The 27,276-nt window shown below is 33.8% G+C and overlaps 1 protein-coding gene across 2 annotated transcripts; it reads right to left on the bottom strand.

The window, feature by feature from the left end:
- Window positions 1-224: 224 nt before the first annotated feature.
- Rnf141 (ring finger protein 141) lies at window positions 225-27,252 on the bottom strand. Of its 2 annotated transcripts, XM_005326806.5 has the most exons (6): window positions 27,099-27,252; window positions 19,842-20,033; window positions 16,496-16,604; window positions 12,330-12,511; window positions 8,483-8,590; window positions 225-3,646 (listed from the first exon to the last, which is right to left on the bottom strand). In XM_005326806.5, the coding sequence occupies exons 2-6, from the start codon at window positions 19,982-19,984 to the stop codon at window positions 3,496-3,498; spliced, it is 693 nt and encodes a 230-aa protein (XP_005326863.1). In that variant the 5' UTR covers window positions 19,985-20,033; window positions 27,099-27,252; the 3' UTR covers window positions 225-3,495. The 2 variants fall into 2 exon arrangements, with proteins under 2 accessions (XP_005326863.1, XP_077902617.1); XM_078046491.1 differs by lacking the exon at window positions 8,483-8,590.
- Between the last annotated feature and the right edge of the window lie 24 nt (window positions 27,253-27,276).

The raw sequence follows: 27,276 nt of genomic DNA, 5'->3' as shown, positions 1-27,276 counted from the left end.
GACAGTAAGACTATGAATACATTCTGAGGAGGCTTTTATGTCTCCTGACACCAAAATGTAAATTTCTCCACAGTATAATATGCACCAGAAAATTTAATTATAAGCTGCCACTTCCTCTTATGTGTTTTCTCAGCACTAAAATTTTGAAGATGCATCTCTAATTATATTCTTGTATCTTGGAAATGATTTTTATGAGGTAAACACCAAACAACCACAAGATAGAGTATTTTATCAATTATTTTTACTGTCAAATAGGGCAAAATATTACTACTGCCAATATTATATATTATATTGTCAGTGTGGGTTATCAGCTGATTTCTCTAATCTCCAATTAGTTTTCTTATTCCTGGATAGACCAAGTAAACTTCCAACAAAACAAACAAAACATCAACAAAACATAACATAATAAAACATAACAACAAAACATAACATAAAACTAAAATATAACAGATAAAATGTAAATTCTTCAGACTGCTTTTTAATGAACCTACCTTCCCAACATTAAAAATCACTGAACTGAAAGATATTTCCAAACAGCCTTATTATCCAGACGTATATTGGATATAAGAAAATCAAGTCCAATTTGAAATTATTCTCAAAACGTAGCACATGAACATCACAAATCCTCAGAGCACAAATAATCCTCTTAAGGAATATAAATATTTAGTATAGAAGAATGTGAAATAACATAAGGAAATCTCTTCATTTAGCTAAAATTGCTAAAATGCTGCTATTCTCAACCTCTAAATTCAGTACAGAGTCAAACTCATTTTCTCAAACTAAAGTACTACAGCATTATAAGTAAACCCTTTGTTATTGAGTTAGGATAGAAGGGAAAACTATAGCTTACAAACAAATTCCTCAGAATAACATGAGACCATTTCACAAATCCTAGAAGGCACACATATTTCCTATCATAGTAAGTGCATTTAAGTACTTCATATTTAAAAAAGAAAGCTGTACAGAATAGAAAAAGCATACATTTTGTCCATTAAACAAATTTACAACTCTTATGATTATGATTAGATATTACAATAGAACCTACCTAAAGTTCACATCTTAAGAATTATCACTCAGTTTAATAAAGTGAGCAAAGAACTACGTTCATTTAATAAGGCTAATAAAAAACATTTTTATATTTCACAGTAGATCAGTTAGTGTCTTGGAGTTCATATTGCAAGATAAAAAGGTATATGCAATATCAAGTCACTGTTTAATAATTCCTTTAAAGGTGACCCTAGGGGATAAAATCATTGGCTATACCTGGAGAGATCAAAAACCTGGAAAGCAACATTGCTCATTTCCAGAAATGTTTTAGAATTAAGACACTCCGAATTAAACTCAGTCTAATGCAAAATGACAATTAAAATTTTAGATCTGGAAAACATCTCAGAGGATCACTTATCCTAAGGTTTTCAAATAACAAATGTTCCATGTAATAAGAGGAATCAATGGAGAAGATTTAGGAACCTGCAAATTTGACTGGAATTTAAAAAATTTTTTTGATTTAAAAAAGAAAAACAACTCTAATGGTACAAATTTGTTACTAAATTTTAATATATGTATTACCAATGCATTACTATGTGTTTTCATTGGTTAACCTAATGTTTAGTAATTATAGTACATAAAGTTTATATAAGGAAATTTATATTAATGACAAAAATAAGAAATATAGTGGGCTAGAATGTGTGCATGCATATGTATATAAGGGTTCTAAGATTTTTTACTTGAAAAAAAGGATTCCACTGCTGAAGTAGTAGTATGAAAACCACAGATAAAAACCTGTTTCTAAAACAGGAAACTACCAACAAGAGACTTTCTCAAGGTTACATAATCATCCAAGTGCATCTCCATGTTGATGTGATAGAGCTTCCAGTATTCTGCTTGCATAAACACCCAGTAGTGAGTGTTTAGCTATTTGGTAATTAGCTGATCCTATCAGGAGTCAAGTTATTAGCCAGATATTTTTCCTTGAAATGGATTTTATTTTATTTGCATGTCCATTTTTTTTTTTTTTTTGGTACTGGGGATTAAACTGAGGAGTGCTTTACCATTGAGCTACCTCCCCAATTCCTCTTACTGAGACAGGGTCTCACTAAATTGCTGAGGCTGGTCTTGAACTTGAAATCCTTCTACCTCAGCCTTCAGAGTCACTGAGATTACAATTGTGGACCACCATGCCCAGCCCTATTAAAATCTTAACGTTCAAAAATTTCTGTCATCAATAGGTAACAACTTAAATTTTTGGTACTTAGAAAAACAGGAATATTTGTAACTTGTTAATAATAGGTCAAAATTTGCATGGAATGTTAAAATATTTTTTAAAGGAGACTTCAAGCCCTAGTTTTACTATATGACGAAATATTGTTAAAATTCATATTTCTTAAGCAAAAATCTAAAGAAATGGTTGAGGTGCTAATGAAGACCATAATTTCATCATTATTATATTCTTTGGGAGATTTTCAAAGGAAATACAGTGAAGCAGTAAGAAAGCCAAATTATCTTCTAGTTTTCTGAGATGTTTTATGTAAATATGGTGAAAAAGCCTCATCCTATTTCCTTATTTCTTAATCTAAGAAAATCAGGGACTATGAAACCCAGAGAGATGCCTTCAAGTTAAAATAAAAGCACCATAAATGAACACTGAATGACTTATTATAATTTAGAAGTACAAAATTTAGTATTTGTGATGAAGAAAAATTTCCTTCTGAAACTCCCCAAATGCATGAGCATTATAAAAGTCAATTAGATCAGTTATCTAGCTTTGGGAATGCATTTCCAGGAAAGCCAAGAAAGTTCTCCAGCAGAAATTAATTTATAAGGCAAAGCCCCAACTTTATAGTCCTTAACTAAACTGTATCATATAACAAAAAAATGGATTTTTAAGTAAAAAATAAAAAATACATAGTTCCAAAACACACTGAAGTTATATAAAGTTACGAAATAATTGTGGAGCACTTCAAGTAAAATTGTAAAAGGAGCAATAATTCACCACAAGGGGGCATAATAAATACTCCTTAGATTCCAGCAGAAAGACGTTTTAAGTAGTAACATGCACTTTGATGTAGTCTACATTTTTAGTCATTTAAAAATTTCTCTGATGGCTACAACTTTTCAACATTCAAAGTTTATAAACCTAACAAAAAAGATTCCAGAATACTCATGCCTTGAAAAACTGTAGTGTCAAAAAGCCTCCAGAAATATTGCTGTTATCTGCTAGCAAAGGATTCAAGAGCAATTAGTTCTAATACACATTAGAACAGTTAAATAATAGGGAAGTATGATCTACAATAGTAGCAAATTTTAGTTTACCAAAATGGAAGACATGGGAAGTTTATTTTAAAAAATGGGACATATTGTCACAATAGCAAAAATAAGAGGGTGGGAAAAATTGCTTTTTCTGTATCGTTGCCACAATATCCCTTCATTTGTCCTCCATGACCACTATGTATTTGTAGCCCACAATAGCAAAGGAAGATCTCCCCCCATGGTAGGTCATGGCCTAAGGGGCTGGCCTGCTTCATCAGCCATGTTAAGAATATAGTTAGCCATATCATCTTCAGTAGGTGCATCTGACACCACCCAAGATTCGTTTGCTCCAGTCATCTGCAGGCGACAAATAGGGCAATTCCTGTGTCGATCACTCCTATTAGGGAAGTCAAAAAAAGAACAATTTGTTTTCTTTCCTTTTTTAAAAAATGGATTTGTTTGAAAAGTAATATATGCACATAAAAAAATAAACTAAATGTTTACTTGTATTTAAATGGAAGCCATTACCCTAGGAATAACTTCTTGGCAGTGGTAGGGGAATAAGGCAGAAGGAAAGGGTAGTACCAGTCATTTTTCTAAGTAATATCTTCATAACTCTCAATTAAGACATACAATTATGCTTAAAGATCTGACAGAAGGTCCTTTGTGTTCATAAGCAATAAGATTTCTTAAGGAAACTATAAAAGTGGAGCATTCAAATTTAAGAGATTAAATTTATATGCATTAAGATTTTTCTGATAGGCAGAGAATACATATATAATTACTTAAATAAGATTTTGTTTTCCAAAGGATTTTTTTTTTGTCAAATACTATTTGGGAAACTTTTCAAATGTTACCATATTTTAGTCAGAAATATATCATACAAGGAAAAATGTTTTTCTTTTCATCTCTCTGTAAAATCTGAGACCAAAGAGTAATGAAGCTATATCAATTGCTCTTTGGCTTTTTGTTAAAAAATTTAGAAATATGCTCCAAAAAAGAAATGTGAGAGCTCCAGCTGACATATACCATTCAGGTTGATTTCTAGCTCCCCAGAGATATCTTATGAGATACTTATATGTGCTCTTCTGGGCACATAACATCACAATTTAAAAAAAAAACTTCTGATTCTGGCCAACAAGAACCAGATTTATCTTCCCACTAAAACAATTAAAACATGGGACAAAATTTATAAAGTAGTGCTACAATATAATGTTTCATATAAAGCACTGGACATTAGGCAACACGAACAGTGGTTCCTGAGAGGAGGTAAGCAAAGAAAGGGGGCCTAGACAGATCTAGATGGAACCTGACAGACACCCCAGGTTGAATAGACAGGTCAAACTCTGCAGGCTAAGGAAGCTAGAGTTCACAGGGCAGAACACTGGAGAGGAGAGAGCTACAGAGAGAATTCTGGAGATCTACAAATAGTTTCCCCTTCAAATGAGGAAACTATGTGAGGCTGAGGATTTCAGAGAACAAAGCTTACACAGGCATGGGATACTGCCTGTTGCCCACCAGTCAGACTAGAAAACCACATAATTTTTAAATCATTGAGTAGAGTACTCTGAAAGGTCTTTTCTCACTAGTGGGACATAATTAGCATTAAACATTGATGGGGTCCTTCCTAAAAATCACAAAAGCAAGACCCAAAAGGATCAAACTATTTCCAAGTAACCTAATTATATTCCAGAATAAAACTCAAGAATATTTATAGTAATACAAAAATATCCAGTACCTAAAAAGGCAAAATTCACAGTATCTGGCATCCAAGAAAAACTACAAAGCATATAAAGAAACAGCTGAAAAATATAACCCACAATGAAGAGAAAAAACCAATCAAAATAACCCAAAACTGACACAGATGTTAGTGTTAACCAATAAGAAAATTTAAAAGTTATAACTATATTCCATGTATTCAAAACACTAGAGGAAAGATCAATTATATTAAGTAGTATATAGAAGACTTTAACAACTCAAATCAAACTTCCAGAAATAAAAACTAAAATATTAAGCTAAACAAAATGATACTGGATGAGATTAATAGAAAGCTGGACATTGCAGGAAAAAAGGTTAGTGATCTGGGAGTCGCTTGGGAGGCTGAGGCAGAAGGATCACAAGTTCAAAGCCAGCCTCAGCAAAAGTGAGACACTAAACAACTCAGTGAGACCCTGTCTCTAAATAAAATACGAAATAGGGCTGGGGATGTGGCTCAGTGGTTGAGTGCCCCTGAATTCAATTCCCAGTAACCCTGGCCCTCAACCAAGAAAAAAAAAAGGGTTAGTGAATTTGAAAGACATAGCAATAGCAACTATCCAAAATAAACACAAATTCAAGTGGTCTAAAATATGGCAACTGGACTCCCAGAAGAAGGGAGAGAAAATAATAAAAATTTTGAGAAATAATGGCTGGAAACTTTTCCAACATTGATGAAACTACAAATCTACAAATTTAAGAGCTTGATAAACTCCAAGAACAAGAAACATGAGGAAAAAAAATACATCATACTCAAATTTCTTAAAACCAGTGAAAAGATAAAAATATTAAGGTACCAAGAGGAGAATAGAAGACAGTATCTCCACAGATTTCCCATGGGAAAAGGATACAACCAAGATGAGGATGGAACAACATCATTAAAGTACTGAAAATAAAAATATTCTCAGTCTAGAATTTTGTATCAAAAAAAAAAAAACTTTGAAAAACTGTTGAGACAGTCAAAAACTTCTACAGAATCTATAAAAATACCAAAATGAACAAATGAGTTTAGTAAGAGTGCAGGACATAAGATCTGATGCACATCTATTGTCTTTTTATATGCTAGCAATAAAAAATTTAAAATGAAATGAAACTCACTTAAAAATAGCATAAAAAGGGCTGTGGCTGTGGCTCAGTGGTAGTGCACTTGCCTGGCATGTGTGGGGCACCAGATTCAATTCTCAGCACCGCAAATAAAGGTCTATCAACAACTAAAAATATATTTTTTAAAAATAGCATAAAATATACAATAGGGACAATTTGTCAAAGATATGCAACACTGAAAATGTAAAAAATTGCTTAGAGAAATTAAAGAATTCTTAAGTAAATGAAGAAATACCTTGTGTATTGAAAGATTCAATATTATTAAGAAATCAATTCTCCCCAAATTCATCTGTTTATTCAACACAATCTCAATCAAAATCTTTTCAAGTTTTTTTTGTAGAAATTGATAAACTGATTCTAAGGTTCATATTGAAATCCAAAAGACCACTGAAATCCAAAAGACTATTTCCAACTTTGAGGCTTATCATAAAGCTACAATCATCAGGATAGTATGGTATTAGAATAAAATAGACAAACAGATCAATGGAACAGAAATGTTTAGGAACAGGCCCATATTCGAACAAATGATTCCCAACAAAAATGAAGAGGCAATTTAGTAAAGAAAAAGTCTTTCAACAAAAGTTAACTCAGAATGGATCAGATACCTAAATGTAAAATTTTTAAAAAACTATAAAACTTTTGGGAGAAGAGAGTTTTTTTTTTTTTTTTTTTTTTTTAATATCCTCAGGTTAGGGAAAAGATTCCTTATACTAGGACATTAAAAATCACTATAAATCACAACTGATAAATTTGACCTCATCAAAATGAAAAGCTTCTACTATTTCAAAACCTTCTACATTTCAAAAAAAAAAAAAAAACCGGGCATGGCCGCTCACACCTGTAATCTCAGAGACTTGGGAGGCTGAGACAGGAGGATCATGAATTCAAAGCCAGCCTTAGCAACAGTGAAGCAATAAGCAACTCAGTGAGATACTGTCTATAAATAAAATACAAAAAAGCTAGGGATACTGCCTCCCCCAATCCCCCTAAAAAAGAGAATGAAAAAAGCCACAGAGGAGAAAATATGTGTAAAACATATACTGTGTCTGATAAGATATATATATCTGCTACACCTCACAAAAAACCATACAGATGGTAAGTAAGCATGTGAAAAGCTTCTTGATATCTTCTCTCAGTAGAGAAAGGCAAATTAGAACCATAATGAGATACTACTATATACCTGATTAGAATGGCTAAAATTAAAAAGACTGACTATAACCAGTGTTGGCAATTTCTTGGAGCAACTATAACTCTTATGCAGTGCTGGTGGTAGTAATAAAGTTACGTTTTTGGAAAATAATTGGCAGTTCCTTAACAAGTTAACATACACACCTACTATACAATCTAGCTATTCTACTTCTATGTATTTTCCCAAGAAAAAATTCAAAATCCATAGAAATATTTATAATGAGCCAGGTACAGTGGCATATGGCATATACCTGTGATTCAGTGATGTAAGAGGCTAATGCAGGAGAATTTCAAAGCTGGGGCTAGTCTCAGCAATTTAGTGAGAATTAAAATAAAAAACAAGGGCTGGGGATGTAGCTCATTGGTTCAATCTCCAGTACCACACAAAAACAAACCCCAAAAAACAAAAACCCAGAACAAATGAATAAAAAAACAAAAAACTTGCCTATGAATGTTTATAGGAGCTTTTATTTGTAATTTATCCAAGTGGATGTATCTAAAGATAATTATATCAAATAAAATAAGCCAGACACTCCCCCCAAAAAGTACATACTATATCATTCCAATTATAAAAATTCTATGAAATCCAAAATTACTTTTCAGCAAATGAAAGCAGATTAACAGTTGCCTGAACTAGAGGAAAGGTTGGGAGGGAGGTTTTTCAATGGGGTGTAAGGTAATTTTGGGGGGCAGTGGATTTGCTCATTATCTTGTGATCATGATCATGGTTATTATGGGTCTATATGTATGTCAAAACATGAAATTGTATTTTACATACATTTAATTTATTGTATGTCATTTATAGGTCCTTCAAAATGCTTGATTCTTATTTTGTAAAATAATAAGTTTAGCTAGCTGACCTAGCTCACCAAATCCAATACACAAAGACTTATCTTCTAAGCACATATGAATATCCATTGAGAAAAAGAAAAACATTTGATTTTAGATTAAAATCAGGCACAAATTTCCTTATAACAAAAATGTTAAAACCATGCTATATTCCCACATTTTATAAAATTTATGTATAAAAATATTTTTAACTAGCAGCAGTTATATCATAAAATTCAAAATACTAAAGAATAGAAATCTCTTATACTTAACTACAATACTTTTGTACTTTTCAAAGTTTATTTATATACTATCTCATTTGACCTTTGCCTATCCCTGAAGGCAGCAGATAACTTACCATTTATCAATACACTTCTGACAAAAGCTGTGAGCACAAGGCAGGATGAGGTCAGCCCGCCCATCCATACAGATACAACACTCCTCCTCATCAGTCAGCTGCTTCACCCTGCAATGTGAAAACTGAGCTGGGACAAGGATATTCTCTGTCCATATGGTTTCTACTTTGTTTTCATTGCCTTAAAAAGCATTAAAACACATATAAAGTACAATATGACTTATGTGCAAAGTTAATATGAAACTAAAATTACCATCTTTTAGGGTAGCAAATTATATTAGGGAAGAAACTAAGGGATAAATTTCATAAAGACTGGATAAAAGATAAATTTTGTGATTATTAAAGAAAACAAAACATGGACAAAAACTGGAATTATTCATGTCTTTCTGAAAATGCCCATTTTAATCTACTGAATTTATACAAATGACTTCAATCAATATATTATTTATCCATCACATAGGATACAAAACAGTAAAGTATGAACTGTGCATCAGAACCTTGCACTGCTGATACTGATAGTGGGCATATAAGTAAAAGAATAGCTTAATCTTAAGTATCAAATGCTATGGAAAACACAAAAGGGATAGAACACAAAATCTCTGTCCTCAAAAAGCCTTTTCATCTTTTTGGAAAGAAAAGAAATGTTGAAACTTCTGCCTCAGCCACAGTTCAGAGTGCCCTGAACTGCCTTTGCACATAGTATTTTCCTTTCCAGGATGCACTTATGAGTTTTGTAAACTTCAACCTTAGTAATTCAACTCAAAATATCCATTTTCTTTTTCTCAAGGAAGACTAATTGGGAGTACAAAATGAGTGATAGTAGAGAAAGCAAAACCAGTTAGAACCTTATTTCAGAAATTCACTTGGGAGATAATTAGGGCCTGGTTTAAGGAGCATGATAGAAAACAAATCATTAGGATGTGGTAATAGATTAAAATTGTTATACTTTAGTCATGGGAAAAAGAGAGCGGCCACTGAACTGAAAGGGTGAAATGGAATGAAAACCTAAATGAATGTGAATCTGTTATATCTGATGAAATATAGTCAGTTCAACATTCAAATGTCTTTTAGATCTATACCAGACCCTCATGAGTTAGAGTCTCTGATTCTGAGAGTATTAAAATCTTCATCTGGGATGTAGACTTGGGTGGCAGTTTCAGAGAATATAACTATCTACAAAGAGTATTCTGAAAAGATTAGATTTAAAAGTGAGGAGCACAGGGCTACAAAGAACAGCATTATAGAGATAAAACAGGAAATACAGAAATAGCTAGTGGAACCTGTACAATGTACTTTTGTTTGTTTGTTTGTTTTTTGGCCTTCCTAGCAGCACAGTGATCAGAAGAAGGAGCAGGGTCTTATTCTACTTGATCCTGTTAGACCACTTGTAGAATTAATTTTCTCTACCTCATACTCTGAACACAATATTGACCAATAAAGTATTGTCCAGGAAAACCTACAGTATGAAGAAGAGAGCCATATAAACACAGGCCAAGGAACTGGAAATGCTTATTCTGGAGAACAGAAGATTCAGTGAGAATTTGATTCGTTTTCAAATATCTGAGGGCTGGAAGAGAGAATAGAGTTTTTAGTGCAATCCCAGAGGGTCAGCCACTGAAAGCAAGGAATAGAATACTGCAACAATTTAATAAGAATGATATTTAAAAATATTTTTTAGTTGTAGAGGGACACACAATATCTTTGTTTATTAACTTATTTTTCATGTGGTGCTGAGGCTTGAACCAGTCCCTCGCACATGCTAGAGGTAAGCCCTCTGCCACTGAGCTACAGCCCCAGCTCTGATAGTTAACTCTTATAGATATACTATGTGCAAGGCATTGAGAGATTTATATCTATTAACTCACAAAACTTTCTCAACATTCTTCTGGGACTGATACTATTATTCTTAACCTCTTTTAAAAGATGAGAAAACTGATGAAAAAGTGGATCAAGGATTTGAATACACATGACTTGGTAATGGAATCTGTGCTGTGTCCAGAGAGCCAGATTTTCAATACTTTGAGGAACACAAGGCAAAAGGGAAAACTTCATAGTAATTAGAGTTGTCTGGGCATGGAAAGGCTTGCTTTTCAGAGACACTGAGTTTCACAGAACTGCAGGGTTAGCAGTTGTCCAATTTGCAAGTAAAAACTGTATTCTACTTGGTCAAGTACGATTAAATAGAATCTTGCTACTCCAAGTGTTATCTCAGGGTCAATAGCATTGGCACCACCCTCGGTCTTGACAGAACTTTAGGTCCCTCTTCAAAACCACTGAAAAGTAAACTTGCAGAAGTATAGTACTATAAGATCTTTGAGGTTAGAGCATGGCTGCATTGACAGGCTTAAATATAAGTCTCAGTGATATCAATTTCTAATCAGGCACTTATTTGTTTAAATCTTTCTTCATCTGACATAGGCCAATATTTATACTTCTATGGGGTTACCGTGAAGATTTAATGAGTTCTAATATCCTGTAAAAATAGATGTAAACCATTAATAAAATCTTGCATCAGATGTAAAACCAGACTGTATAAAGAAAGGTCCCTTAAGATCCTCTTCAACTTGGAAAGTCTTTTTCTATGAAATAGTATATCAGGGTGTCACTGTGAACCAAAAAACAAAGGAAGAAGCAGCCCTAACTAACCATTAAGCTACTGAGTTTCCCCATCTCAAGGGCACATGAAGAGATAACACTTTTACCTCTTTCATTAAGATGACTACAACAAGAAAAGAAATATTACTTTCTTTTCATTTGCTACCATATGGCTTAAATATATAGGTAAACACCATCCTCAGCTTTCAAAACACTTAAAAAAATTTGCCACTCTGAAGAGGGAGAAGAAAAAAGCAGAAAATTAGACCTCTGTCTTTGAAAAATTAACTTTATAAAGTAAAGGAGAGATAAGCCTAAATACTACCTACAACATTCTAAACCTCATTTGGCATGTCATTTGTCTAACAGCCTTAGCCATGAAAGCTACTAAGGATAAACAGGAAATGATAAATGGAAAATTTAACTGCAATGTAGCATTTGGAAACCAGTTGGTTAAGGATGGACAAGAAAATGCAAGTGCAAATAAAACAATAAAAGAGAAATTCTTGATTATACACATTCCTAACTCTAGGAAAGGACACTGTCAATACAGATTTCTGCTGTCTATCCAATATGACAAAAAGACAGGATGTCAACATGTGTGGACTCACGCAACTCTTTTTCCAATGAGGTATTTATAAATTTAAATTATGGTCATGATTGTCAAATGGCAACAGGTGGGAGCTTTCACAGGCCAAAAGCATAATAGAGAAGGGAAAAAAAAAACACTTTAGGTATAACGATAACATATTAGGCCTGAGTAAACAAGAACCATCATAGAATTCTCTGGCAGACTTCATTTCCTTCTGGTAGCTCAGTATATGCAATACGTGCACCAATGACTTGTTCATTCCTAAATGGACTGCCATTATTTAAATTTTAATCCTTCAATTAGACACTTTCTGAAATGATTTGGCCAAATTCTTGAACCTAATTCCTTTAAAGGCTTGACATCTAGGAACCCAAATTCTTATTAATATCTCCTTTATAATCAGATGCAAGCATATAGAAAGTGGATTCCTAGAGACTGGGTTGACAGAAACATTACCTGGTGTGAACCACTTTAATTTAGCTTTAATTTGGCACTGAAAAAAGAAAGAAAGGACAAAATGATCCAAAAGTGATCTGGGATATAATACCAACTGAGACAAAAAGATTTAAGGTGTCAGAATGAGCACCAGCCAATATATTAATGAGATTTCAGTGGTTTGTACAAATGGAAATAAGCAAAACACAGTGATTATGCATTATATACCTTCCCATCCAAAGACTAGCCTGACATGATGTTACAGAAGATGGGTTCTCATCAGCTTCTTCAGAGGTGGAGCTCTGAGCCAACACTCCTGCTGCTTGACTTGTGATGTCCTTATAAAGCTGAATAAACTGGTATAAATTCATGATCCGTGATGCTTCCACAATGCCAGTGCTTTTGTTAATCTAAAAATACAAAGAAATGAAGGGAAAAAAAAAAGTGTGTGGGGGGGGGGGAAACCACAAATATTTAGTCCAAATATCCTAGGAAACAGAGATTTTTTTCTTTTAAAAAAAAATTTTTTAAATTGATTTTTTTAAAAAAATGACAGTGGAATGCATTACAATTCTTATTACACATATACAGCACAATTTTTCATATCTCTGGTTGTATATAAAGTATGTCGACACCAATTCGTGTCTTCATATATGTACTTTGGATAATGATGTACATCATTCCACCATCCTTTGCTAACACCCTGTCCCCTCTCTTTCCCTCCCACCCCTCTGCTCTATCTAGAATTCATTATTCCTCCCATGCTCCCCCTCCCTACCACACTATGAGTCAGCCTCCTTATATCAGAGAAAACATTCAGCATTTGTTTTGGGATTGGCTTACTTCACTTAGCATTATCTTCTCTAATGCCATCCATTTACCAAAACAGAGGTTTTCAATATTTGAAAATTATTTGAGAAAGTAAGGGTCTGCGTAAATGAATAATACCATGTCCCCTTCATTTGTGGGTGTTTAAAATATACAAATGTATTGTATTTGATACATTTTATTTGAACACTCTTATTGTTGTAAGGACAGACAAGGCAAAGCACCAAAGTTAGCAGCAGGAAACAGTTTTATTTGGCTGCAGCCAGGTTCAGAGGGCACAGCTTTTGCAGTAATCAATCAATCCCCTGAACCCTGAGTTCAGGTGGTTTCAGAATTTTATACCCAACATGTAAGGGGAGGGGCTCAGAAGTTCACATAAAAGAGGCTTTTTCTTTCACTGTTCTGGGCACATTAACCCTTCAAGGTCAACACCTGAGAAGGGGAGAGCTTTTTCTCTCCTTTCTTTCCTCCCCCTGCTAGCTGTTACCATGGAGCCCACCTGGTAATTTCTCTTCTCTTAGAAATGTAGACATCTCTGTGAAGCTCCAGCTCAAGGTCAGAGGCCTTGTTTGCACATCTACAAACTACTATACTGGATAAATGTGAAAAACTAGTAATGGGGTGTCCAACATCTGGAGTGCCGATTTCTTCCTGGCCAGTGGCCAAGTAAAATAGGGCAACACAAAAATAGGAAGTTTATCTACATTGAATTCTTTTGTAGAGATTCTTTTGCTGACAGTCCTAAAATCAGCCATGGTAAAGATTTCTGTAGAAGCCCAGTTAAGACTTTTTGTGGAAGGAGAGGGTGCCACTGCATTATTATGTAAGATTGATTAGGCGATCATCTTATTAAGAATTGATGAGGTTAAGTGACTTTTCCAGAGTTAAGAAATTAATTTTAGAGATTAATATTCACAATACTTTCATTTTTATTTCTTAATTAAAGAACTTAAAATTAAGAGATTTATTTGAATCCAACAACCATATGCCATTCTACTATGACTAAAACAACTGAGTACTTAAGTTCTGCTCTGTACCCAAAGTTCTAAACTAAGGAAAATTACATTAAATACTAACAAAGAGTAGTTGAATTTTGAGCTTTAGCTCAAATGATAAATTCATCTTTACTAACTGGAAAGTTGATTGATTTTTTGGAAGGTAAGATCTATGTGGAGATGCAAATATATAATAAAAGACTGTACATGGAGAATAAATAGAATTAAAAGAGACAGAAATTTATCAGTTTATAGAAAAGGCCTTCGCAACTGGAGAAAGTAGGCCAGTCTTCCTCTTGAACTATAAAGTACAGAAGAAATTATGGAAAAATTTATATAAGCTTAGTACTATATTAGCAAAGTTTATCACACTAACTATTCCTATCATAGGATTCCTGTAGCCGGGTAGCTGGATGTCATGTGCCTATAGTCTCAGCTGCTTAGGAAACTGAGGCAGGAGGATCATTTCAGCCCAGGAATTTGAGATAAACACAGTGAGAACACATAAAAAAAAAAAGAAAAATATTTATATTTATTACATTTACTGATGGAGATTTTATGTACACCAGATACTAAAAATATAGGTACTAAAGACATAATGTGTATAAAACAAAAATTTGCCCTCATGCAAGTTATAAGATAGGTAGGCTATACGGGCAGAATACAGATTAGGTTAGATGGACATCAATGTTGTGGATAAGATGAATTAGGGAGGAGGAATGTTGAGGGGTTGGAGGGAAGATCTCACAGTGAAGGTGACATTTAAGAACTTGAAAAAGTACAGGAATGAATCATATATGGATAGCTGTGGGTCATTTCTGGAAGTTTAAAAGCTGTTAGGCAGATGTATACCAAGCGAGGAGCACAAGGAGCCCAGAGTGCTTGAAACAGAATGAGAGGGAAGATTGGCAGAAGATAAGGTTAGAGAGTAAGGTAAGGATAGAATATATAGAACTTTGTTGACTAAAATGAATTGACTTTTATTCCACATGCATGGGAAGTACTGGAAGGCTTTGAGCCAAGAAGTAATATGATCTGCTTCATATTTTAAATTGTGATGTTTAATAGACTAGTTGTTGTGCTGAAAATGGGCACAGCAGAGCAAGAGCAGGAGCAGGGAGACCAGTTAGGAGATAAGTGGAATAATCCTGGTGAGAGGTGATGATCACTAGGGATAGAGTGGGAATAGAGTGCATATGGTAACAATTTGTTAGGTTTTGAATGTATTTTGAAGACAAAACTAACAGGACTCATTTATGAATGGACTCTGAAAATGAGTGAAAAAAAGAAAATTCAAGGACAATTAAAATTTTAGTCTAAATATCAAGAATGATGAAACATATAATTCATGAAGTTTCCTGATAGCCACTGCATCTGGATCTGCAAAAGACTTTTGATCACCCAACATATGCTGAGTTCCCATCAGATGCAAAGCACTGGATTACATCAGTAAGGCATAAAAGGATTAGTCCCTGCCCTTAGAAGCTTACTATCTAATTTTCAAGCCAAGAACCTAATTATTTTATTCTTAATGCTAAATTTAATTATGAAGTGTAAATAAAGTGCTGCTGGAATTTAGAAGAGGAAAAGAATTCCTATTAGGGAAGTTTTTATGGAAGACTGTGGCTAAGGTGGACCTTTAAGAGACATCAAGTTTAGACACGGAGAAACAAAAGATGTGTCAGAAACAGTTGGCTGATATCCAAGCAGCATTTCTGCTTTGCATCACTGGGAGAGCCTGATTTTATTTTGGCATTCATAACCCCCTAAAATGACTCAGGAGTCAATACTAACTAGTATAATCCAAACTAGTCATGAGAAGCACATTCTTCCTGCTAATGTATGTGTATGAAGGGAATATGAACCCTAGGGTTCTTTATGAGTTGGTCAGGAGTGGACTTAAAGGCATTTTTAATGTCCAACTTACAGTGTATATGCAAATAGACAATTTAATTGCATCTTTGTTTTAGAACAGAGGTTAGGACTTAAGGAAGACCAGTGAAATCCTTACCTTTCATTCACATGTCTATGGCTTCAAGAAGTTAAGAGTTGCCTATTCTAATCTACTCATTGACAGCTACCACTGTATTTTTAGCTGAGTTGAAATATTCAATTATCTAAAATATAAAGACTTAACTACAGGACAGTGTATTGATGGTGAAAAATCCATTACTAAGAATTATCAAAACAAATTCATTACAAAGAATTAAAAAATAAATCACACCTTTCTAGTGAATTTTTTAAATGAACAAAACCCAACGTTTTGAAAGAAATGATCTTCTAAGATATTTTTAATTTTTAAAGTACCATCTTAGTGCTAAACAGGACTCCTCAGCCAGCTAAAACTCAAAAAAAGATAAAGGTTTACTACCATTTTCTTTGATTAGAAAAATCTCTATAATACATCAAAATTAGACAAATCAGTAAGCTGGAAGGCAATCAGTATCAAAACTATGCTTCACAAGACCACCAAATTATTAACATTTACTTCCACTATATGTTACACTTTAAAATGTGGTTTTAACCCCCAAATAGTTGAAGCTCAGAAACAGAAGTCTCCATCAGTCTCACCTTGGTACAGACCACGCGTACAACCACTTTCCAAAAGGCAGAAGAATCAGACCCAGGTTGTACCTCAAAGAGAAGATGTTTTTCCTGGCCAGAAGCCACTTTAGCAGTTCTGAAAAGAGACAAACATATTTATTAATTTATGAAAAGTAAAATATAAAACTAGAGCTATAAAACCAGATTCAAGAAACACAAACAGAATAGAAACAAAGAAAACACATAAAGACAAATGATAACCATGACTGTAATAATTAGATTCTTAAAACATAGGAATAGAGAATATTATGAACATAAACATACAACTTAATTTCCAAAGTTTTTAAAGCCAAGAGATTTATGGAGTAATACCTATAAATCTCTTTCTTTTTTCATAACTATCTCTCAATTATCTTTAAAGTCCTAAGAAAGACATTTAGGAAAAATATAAGTCAAAGAAATTTAGTATCTAAAGAAAAAGTTTAGTCCAGTTTCACTTATCCAAAATCCAAATATTGACTGTTGAGATACATATTGAGAAATATATTTCTGTTCATTGAGTCCTACTTAAGCAATAACATGAACTCCTCGAAAGTTTTAATTTTATAGACAATCTGGGGAGTGATCAAGTAAAACAAACCCCTTGAGAAACTAAATATGGTTCTATTATCCTCTCCCAGCAGAGTAATTTTGAGAGCCCCTAAAACATAACATGAAAACATAACTCTTTTAAAGAATAATTCAATATACTGTCAATACCCAGTTCAAAGACATAATTAAACATTGAAGTTTCCATTTATAATTATTAACATTTCTCTCTGAGCATCAGTATGGTAAAGCAGATTCAACTAAGTGACTTAGAGCTAAGTAAAATGATACCATCAGAAATAAAGCAATTAGACTTAGGAAATAAAGTCTGCCACTGAAAATAATTCTGTCCTGCCGGTTTTTAGTTCTATTTCCCAGCTACCAAGCCACACTTCTAAATAAGTTTAACTACAGTTGTCAGAAAGCACTCTAACCCACACAAATTGTTTTTTTAAATTTATAGATATACAAATAATGGGTTCATTTTGACATATTCATAAATGTATATAACATAGTTTAATCCACTTCAATCCCTAGTACTACCCCCTTCCCCACAAATTGATTTTAAGAACTAAATCCAGAAGGTGAGGTTGTAGCTCAGTGATACAGTGCTTGTCCAGCAGGTTTGAGGCCCTAGGTTCAACCCCTAATACAGCAAAGCAAAAAAATATCAAATCCAGTTAGAAGTGTCCTGTGCTAAATAAAAGAAATATATTCTTTACCATTACTTTTGTATGACACAATAAAGTTGTAGGTGATTTTATAGGACGTATTTTATCCAATATCTTTAGGTCAATAGGCAAAATAGTATAGAATAGACAGAGCCTGCATGTGAATTCTAAGACTGAAAAGATGGAAAGTGTTAACCAATCATTCTTAAGAGTTGAAATCAAGCAACAAACAAAAAGCACCCTCTTCTATGATACTACTAAATTCTCAATCTTACTTTATTCTTTAAAAACATGGTCACAGAAGTAATGCTTTAAACACTACCATTTGGATGATTAAAAATTTTTAAATATTAGAATTTTTTTAAACCTACAGTACATTTTTATTGTAAAAAAAATCAGACAATACAAAACTTAGTAAAATGTAAAATCTCCCTGCACTGTTTCCTTGTTTCCTTTTCCAACCATCGCCTAATCCAGAGACAAGCATTTATAATATATATTTATATAATTTAGTGCATATTCTTCTAGTTCATTTTCTATATATATTTTATCTTTATACAAGTTTTCTTTTTCTTTTTTTTATTCTTTATCACTGGCTAGGAACATCCAACTCCAGTCATGTCCATAAAGTCAGTATAACATTCTTTCAATAAGTACGTCTCTTATCTAACACATAAAGCCTAGGGAGTAGGTTCATAAATCTAACTCTAAGCTATTTATAGTGACTAAACTACTACAAATTTATATACCAAGTGGTTCTAGACCTCCAGGTAATTGGTTTTTTTTTTTTTTTTTGGTCTCTTTTGGGTTTAAGGAGAAGGAATATGGAATAGTGGAAGGAGTTTCAGACTCAGAGCTGGATTCTCCATAATACTTGGGTAATCAATTTAGGCCTCAGTTAAAATGTCCAACCCTGAGCACAATACTTTGCATGTAATACATGGTCAGTAAATGTTGACTAAATTAAAGAGAATAAGAGAATCTTTAAGATATTATTTAAGATATCTTATATAAGTTTTAATTATACTCCCAGGGGGATTGAAGATCAATATGTAATGTATATATAATAAAGAAAAGATATATATTAAAATATACATATAATAAAGGGTATATACAAAAAAATATATAAATATATATATGCATGTGTGTATGTGTATATATACATATTTATGTGTATATATATGTGTGTGTGTATGTATGTATATGTGTGTGTATATATAAATGAAGTAAAAAGAGGTAGAAGTGGGTGCTGGCAACAGAAAGATTTAATAGAAAGAATTGACATCTGCCTACCTGTCACTAAGGGAGAAAACAAACAAGCAGTATTTAAAAATTATAGTGGTCTGGGAACATTCAAGGATAAAAAGACCTGTGTATTTTAAGAATTTCTATACAAATACATATAAAAATTGATTAAAAAAAAGAATAAACTCACAAAGAAAAGGCTAAGTTTTATTAGGTGCTTTTTAAGAAGGCAGAGACCTTTACAATCCATCTTAGATAAAAAATTATTCAAAAGAGCTACATAGGGCTTTCAAGGTATTATTAGAAAACATAAATAAGCAAAATTTTATTCCTAAGTGATGAAAGTTACCTATCACTATCTATGTATTTCTCTGGCAAAATAACGGCTTAGTAAACAAACACAGAAGGGATATTCTCCCTTCTCCATTCAGCGGAAGAGGCTGATGTACAGAAGCCTTTTCAGAGTTATTTCTGACTATCCTAATCTTTCTTTTTAGTGGCTAAATGACATAGTTCCTTCTGTAGGGCACCCCTTTAGTGCTTTCAAACAAGTAAATTTACAGTCTTTTAGTACACAATTACTGAGATGTTAGGATGCATTATATTCTAGAAATGCTTCAATATATCTGTGGCCTGTGTTCCAAATTTCATTTTAAGTTCTTCTTTTTCTGTTCCCATTATCTACATAGTTATTTTAAAATAACTACACAGGAAGTCTACTTATAATAAAGTCAACAAATATTTGCTAACTGTTGCTGAAAACACTAAATCTTACCAATCAATATCTTTGGTTACTTCTTACACAGCCATGACATATGGTGCACACATAAAGGGGAAAAAAAAATAAAGTGAAAAAGAGCAAGCCTTACACATCATTTAGTTCAGCTACTCTCCCAAGAAATTCTTCATAAGTTAAGGAGCTACTTTCTCGAACCAATATGACGTGTTTTGCTACTTTTTCTGGTAACTTGTTAATAACCAACTGTGTCTGATCCGAAATTTGCTGTCCCATGATGAAATGATGTCTCTTAGAATCCAGAAAGTGTTGCTTCACATAGTTTCTGTCAAATATATAAAAAAGTTACTTTTACACACAACATAAAAATAGTGATATATCCATCCTTCAAATAAAGAAAAACTAGGAAGTAAAGAGTTCAGTAGTTTTATCTGAGTCTAATACAGAATCTTTTCAAATGACTATATTTTCAAAGTTAAGGTTTATTTTATTTTTTCAGAATCACATAGGTAAATGAGAAAATGGCATTCACTTATGATAATTTTTATACAAGGGGGCAGTCAAGTAATTGTATTTAATAGAAAAATTAAATAAGATAAACAGTTTCCTAAGAACATTTCCTGACTGCTAACCACATGTCAGACTCCAAACTAAGTGCTTTCCATATATCATTTATTTATTACATCCTTTGAGGTAGATGTTATCATATTCCTGTTTTATAGATACAGAAATGGAGCCAAGTGTTATATAAAATGTATATTACAGAGTGCAAGTGAACTTTTGTACAGGGTGGAAGTGAACTTTGAACTCCTTTTTCATATTCCAATGTTCGAACACATTCTTAAACACTATGATACATGGGCTCCTGATAAAATTATATCAGCTTAAATCTTTTATTTATCAATATGCAACTTATTTGTAATTTAAAATACATTAAATTAAATAAGCTTTTTGGTTTAAAATATTTAATAAAATGAAAATGTTAAGATAATTTAACCATCTCACAATTTCTGCTTGGGGGGAAAAAGAGCTCTTTTGCTCTTTAATTCTGCAAGGTATTTTTAATTTAGAATTTATGTAATTTGTTTTCTTTTTTTTTTTTAGAGAGATGTGAGAAAGAGAGAGAAAAAAAGAGAGAGAAAGAGAGAGAGAGAGAGAGAATTTTTTAATATTTATTTTTTAGTTTTCGGTGGACATAACATCGAAGTTTGTATGTGGGCCAAGGATCAAACCCAGGCCGCACGCATGCCAGGCGAGCACGCTACCTCTTGAGCCACATCCCCAGCCCTGTAATTTGTTTTCTAAATATGAATATTTTTAGTTAAAAGGCCAGATCACTACTAATAATCTATTATAAATATAGAGTAATAATTTATTGAATTGGCTTTAAAATTTAACCACAAAACATTTATATAATAATCACGTACTCTAAAATCTTGAAAGATATAACCCTATGTATGTGGCTACAGAAGAGTTAGAAGTGTCTAGAGAGTTCTTTTCCTTTGGTAAATAATGATTGAACATAACACCAAATACTAGTTAACATTAAGCTAAATTTTAGTATTTGTCTATGGTCATGTATTCAATAACTATATGTGATATTCCTACTCAATACAAATACTATTAATAATAGTAAAAGCAGTTCACATTTGTTGATCACTTCCATTGTATAACATATACTTCTAAACACTTTACATGTATTCATAGATTCAGTCATTTAAATTCCTAGAATAACCATTTTATGGATGAAGAAATAAGACAGTGAGGAAACAAGCGATTAAAGTAACTTGCCCAAAGTCAAAGAGCTAGTAGTAGTAATTTTTTCTTAGTTTTTAAAAACAGTTAAGAAATGAAAAATGAATAATAATTTTTAAAAATGTGATCTCTGAGGAAATTCTATTTCATGTATCCATTAAAGACTATCATTTTATTTCACAAATTAACATCCATACCATATAAAGTAGATGAAATGGGAAAACTTTTCATAGGAAAAGTTTTGTCAGGAAATTTATTTCATCAATGAAAAATGAAGTTATAGCTTTAAATATAAAACGTAGTTTTAAAATATAAAGTAAGTAGTCCTAAGTGTGCAAAATTTGCTTCTGGTATTAATTCTAATGCACTATATTTGAGGTTTAGTCTCTAAGTTATCTTAAATATAGGAAGTGTACAATTGTCAAAAACATACAAGTGCTATTTTGAATCTGAGCCTACTTGGCAACAATATTATAATATTAGATAGAAATGAAAAGACATTGATGGGGAAGATCCAGATAACTAAAAACAAACAAAAAAACTCCGAAGGTAAAAATTACATTTTAAAATATGACCAACTAGATTTATAGCAATTATGTCCAAAGAGAAACAAGTAAAGACACTAACTTTGAGGGGGATGTCTAGAGCATTCATCATCAGTGATTTCTGAGTATTACAGATTAGTATATGTACCATGGGGTCGCATAATTCTTTTTAGTCTAAGTAATCTAAAAATAAACAAAAAAGAAACCTCAAAAATTGAATAGTAGGATATAACATTAGAATAAAAGTCCTTTCTAAGAAAGACAGTGACTCGGGCTGGGGATGTGGCTCAAGCGGTAGTGCGCTCGCCTGGCATGCATTTGGCCCAGGTTCGATTCTCAGCACCACATATTAAAAAAAATTCTCTCTCTCTCTCCCCCCTCTCTTTAAAAAAAATTAAAAAAAAGAAAGAGTGACTTCACCCTAATGTTCAAAATATATATGTACACACATTAAAATGATATATTGTCCTTATTTTTCTTGTTCTAATTCAAACTTGTGAAAGCAATATCAGGAACTAATGGTTTCAGACCAGCATTAGGCATCCACCTAGTCCTGTGTGAGGAAAGAAGTTCCTGGGAAAATATTTGAGTTCAGGACAGTCAAAATTAATAAGAAAAGAGGGGCGGTGCATGGTGACAGCAGGGTATTCCAGGCTGAAGTTAAGGAAAGTGCCTGAGATAGGAAGGATCATGGGGTCTTTGAGGTAATTTTTAAAAAACCAAAGTAACTAAAGCAGAGAGACTAAGGGAAAGGGAGGCTGGCATCAAAAGATGGGCTGTTTAACATTTTTATTGATGACCCGAAGACAAGACTGCATGACTGTCTAACCTGCAGATGATCAAAATTGAAATAATATCCAAAGAATCAAGATTAATATAGATACTGACCTGCTGAAATTAAAATGGTTTAATACAGCACAAAGTTAACTCTTGAATATGTTTTGAAATATCAACTGAAAAAAAAATCTAGGTAAGATGCACCCAATTAAGCAGTTAAAAATACAAAAAAAAAAAAGTTAATCAAAATAATCAGGAGTGTAATAGGGATACCAAAGATGCTAAAATAATCTTAAACTCTTACTAGAAGCAGATGTCCAGAACAAGAAACCTAGTCCCATTGTGCTCTATAATGGTTTGGCCACAATGAAGGTCTACATTCAGCTCTAAGTAGTCAGAGGGTACTAATAAATTAGAATATATTCAAGATGTTACAGGTCTAGAAAAGGAAACAAAATGATTTATTCTAGTATGGCTTGGTAACCCAGAGCAACATGATTGGTTTGCTCAAATATTTTAGGAGCTACCATGTAAAAGAGGAAGTAAGATTTATATTATAGTTACAAAGCGCAGAATGGTCAAAAAGTATAAATTAGAGGCAAATTTCAGTTGAGTGTAAGAATGTCTTACCATCCAGAAGTGGAAATGGGTGATGTATGTGAGCCTCTTTGCTGAAGTTTGAAGTGTTTAAAATGAGAAGTTCATCTATTGACTAACAGATTCTTCTTGGGTGGGAAGTAGAGTAGGTGACCTTGAACCTAATATTGAGAGTTTTCCAAATGAAACTTAAACTTCTTCTAAATTTCCTGTACCAACTTAATAAAAGTTCGATAATACTCTAATCAATCAATTGGAAACGGAGACCCAAGAAAAGCACAGACCCAAAGTAGGGCTAAAAGTTTAAATGCTGCTTTGGACCAAGAATAGTAATTTGTGAAAAATATGATGAAACAAAGGATTTGGGGCTACAGCAGCTAATTGTGGAAAAGTGAGAAAATAAGAGTCACTTTAAGGTTTGGTTGTATAGCTTTCTCTCAGCTTTGATTGCCCATGTCTGATGTTAAGAATGTCTTCCTTTCCCTGGTACAGGGAGAGTACCTTTACATTGGGTTTTATCTTCTGCTTTCAGGAAGAAAAAGGAAGGTAGAGTGCATTTCTTAAACCTCTATTTTTTAAGGGCCTATAACCCCAAATAATCCTTATACCAAAGTGGCATATTTTGCTACATTGATCACCAACATCTATTTACAAGGAAGCCTTAGTTGCTTGTTTTTTGAATTAGAAAATGTTTCCCTTTGTTTCTTCATTTTTTTCAATCTAGTGTTCTAACTTTGAATGATAAAGTTTATAATCTCAGGCAACATATTAACTTGTTTTTCTGTAATTCACTTGGTATCCAGGAAACCTCATCATTTGACTCCTTAGATTAAAATACAACAGTATTTAGCCAAGATAGCTGGAATAGTGATTCTCAATCTGGTTTAGGAGGAAGAACCTTGAATTTACAGTTTATTTTGAAAACAATAAAATATTGCTAAATATTAATGTCTAATACTAGCCTAAAAATATATCTGTTATTTCTATGTAATATAAGACTTCAACCAAGAATAAATGTTCACAAAGACAATCTGTTGAGGCCATCCTTTAGTCACTAGCCACAGCTTTTAAAGTATCTATCTTTGGTATTTTACTCATTTTTTGTCATATATCATCAGTTAAGTCACTTACCCATTCCCCTCCATGAGCTGCTTCAGGATAAGAGCTAAGTTCTCTCTTTTAGAAATACATAGGTACATAATGTTTTCTAAATGAATGCAATAAATATTGTTGACAGCTTTTTTTTTTAATTATTCACTGAGTAATTCCTTGACTTTTGTTTATTTGTCCAGTCATCTAGTAATGACTTGGAGATAAGTAGAAGTTAAAAACCCATATGGAAGAAAATAACACAAAACTGTAAAACCTTATCATTGATATTTATATAAAATGGGAAACATTCACTATTTGAAATTAACAAAATATCTCTAAATCATTAAACAATAGTATTGTATAGGAACTTAATTTGCAAACCACTGGCATAAAATTCAGCAAAAAACCACAAACCTGTAGTCAAGATTTCTCAAAGAACTAACAGCTCTCAAAACTACTTCGTCACTTTTAATATAGTCCTTTCTAGCAAGATAGAAATGTGCTTTCAGAAACATTTGAAGGTTTTTCTAGATAAAGAACTGTTATTTTGAAACTCAAAAGCTCATCAAGGATTCCAAAAATGCCATTCTCTAGTGGGTGGTACATACAGTTGATCACTTCTTTTTCTAACAAATGAACTGTTGTAGTTCAAATATTTCTTATAAAAATATAACAACCACATCGTGGCTAATTGGCATACACACACAAAGATACCCCAGAACCAAAACCCAAATCAAAACCAAAAGTCCACAAAAACTCTCTGCAAATTTAAAACACAATCCATTCATAAAAGGATTAAAGCAAAACTGAAAGTGCAACAAAATGACTAGTTGACAAGTAATGAAACATTCAGAAAACCTCTCTGAAATTTGTTCTCCATCAAATTAGCTTGCAAAAGATACTTATAATTGAAATGATCATCATCTATTTTCATGCCAACTTTAATCTCAGTAATAAGTACTAAGTACTACAAGTAGTTCCCTAAGGAAACTGACACTTATTGCTTAGTCAAACTCTACATCTCTAAGCAGGTCTCAACCACATTTCAAGATAGAAAATTAACACAGATACATAGTGGAACAATTAGCTAGTCAGAATCATTAGAGTTTGGAATAGCTATTCTGGGATGAAAGATTTTTTCATATATTTTATTGGTGCATTACAATTATACATAATAATGGAATTTGTTACATATTTGTATATGCACCCAATCCAACAACATGATTTGGTCAATATATGTCCCTAGTATTTCCCCTTTCCCTCTCCTTCTCTGGGCCCTGATGCCTTTCCTCTACTGGTCTAGAACTAAAGACCTTAATCAGAAAAAAGAAAAGAAAAAAGAAAGAAAAGAAAAATCCCCACTACCACAACAAAAACTATCTATAAAACAATCTTGGGAATTAGTGGATTTCTAGTAGCATCAATGTGTTTACTAAAAACTTTTCATATTTAGAAAAACACACTACACTTGCAAGAATTCTGCGTGGATCTCCCAAGTCTTTTGGGGAAAAGGAGGAGAAAGGAAGAGGGATCGAGTGACAAAGAATTAACATATTTTTGAAAAATGGAGGACAATATTTAGCAACTGAAGTCAGGCAGCATAAAGGAGAAAATTCCATACTATTTTTGAGTTCTGAATTCAAAAGGCACCACTTTTCTCAGAGGCATGGCTTCAATAGAGAGGACACTACTTCAGGATCTTTGGTAGCTCAGGCCCCAGGCAAATTCTGAACAGCTGAAGCTCACTTTACAGCCACAAGAATGCTGGGAGGTGAGTGGTAATGATAAACTTCTGCTGAGGTGTAAGAATTACAAAGAATCGGAGGTGTTACTGCAGCTTCATAAATACACCAGAGGAAATAAATGAACGTTGGGCACTGTAAAACAGGACAGGATCAGAATATGACAGTGCCTATTTAAGGAAGTTGGGGCTATATTTCAACAATGACAGCAAATCCACATTTTATAACACGACACAAATAACTGAAGAGGGAGTTTCAAAAACTAACAGGGGTTTCTTTCCCTTCTGTGTAATCACTACAATTACTATTAGCAAGGAAACTACCCCTCCTGCGCTGTGTCTCTAGGTAGCAGCTAGTTTGACAATCAAAGGCCCTAGGCTTTGGGTGTGCTAAGAACGACTTGGCTTTCCTGAGCTGAAGCCCAAAGTAAAGGGTTTCTCCTCAGGAGAGTGGCACTCGGCGAGGCGCAGCCCCGCGCGCCGTCCAGGTGCAGGCGCCCGCTCTCCGCCTCAGCCCCTCCTCAGTGCACCTGCACTTGTAACCAACAGCTAAATCCGGAGGCCGACTGACTGCGCCGGCGGCAATATTCAAAAAAACGGTTCTGGGTTCCAGGAGGAAAACCTTCTCTCCCGGACTCCTGGAACCACCTCCAAAGCCGGGCAAGTACCTCACCCTGGGCACTGGAAACCGCCGGGTGGAGATCGGAGTACACCGAGAGGCCTCCCAAGCCAGCCCCGCGCCCCAAGTCCAGGCCTGGAAAAGGCCTAGCTCCCCGAATTCCCGCTCAGCAGTCGAGGCCTGATCGGGGTTTCTACTTCCTGCTCGAGGGGCGTGGAGCAGCTAAGCTGGGGTACGGCAAGAGGACAACGCAGCGGAGCTCACCCAAGTTCAAGGCATCGCGCTCCAGGCGTGAGCGACGCCGCCTCGGCCCTGGGCTCAGACCAGCAGGCGGCGGCGGCTCGGCGGCCGACCCGGTCGCACCTCAGTGACGCGAGGCCCCGCCCCCCGGCGCGTTGCCTGGAAACGGTGCTCCGACCTTTCCCCACCCGGCTTTGCCCCA

The sequence above is a fragment of the Ictidomys tridecemlineatus genome, chromosome 4, assembly GCF_052094955.1.
Source record: "Ictidomys tridecemlineatus isolate mIctTri1 chromosome 4, mIctTri1.hap1, whole genome shotgun sequence".
Lineage (NCBI taxonomy): Eukaryota > Metazoa > Chordata > Mammalia > Rodentia > Sciuridae > Ictidomys > Ictidomys tridecemlineatus.
Note: the sequence above shows the minus strand (reverse complement) of the source record. Positions and strands in the feature narration are given on the sequence as shown.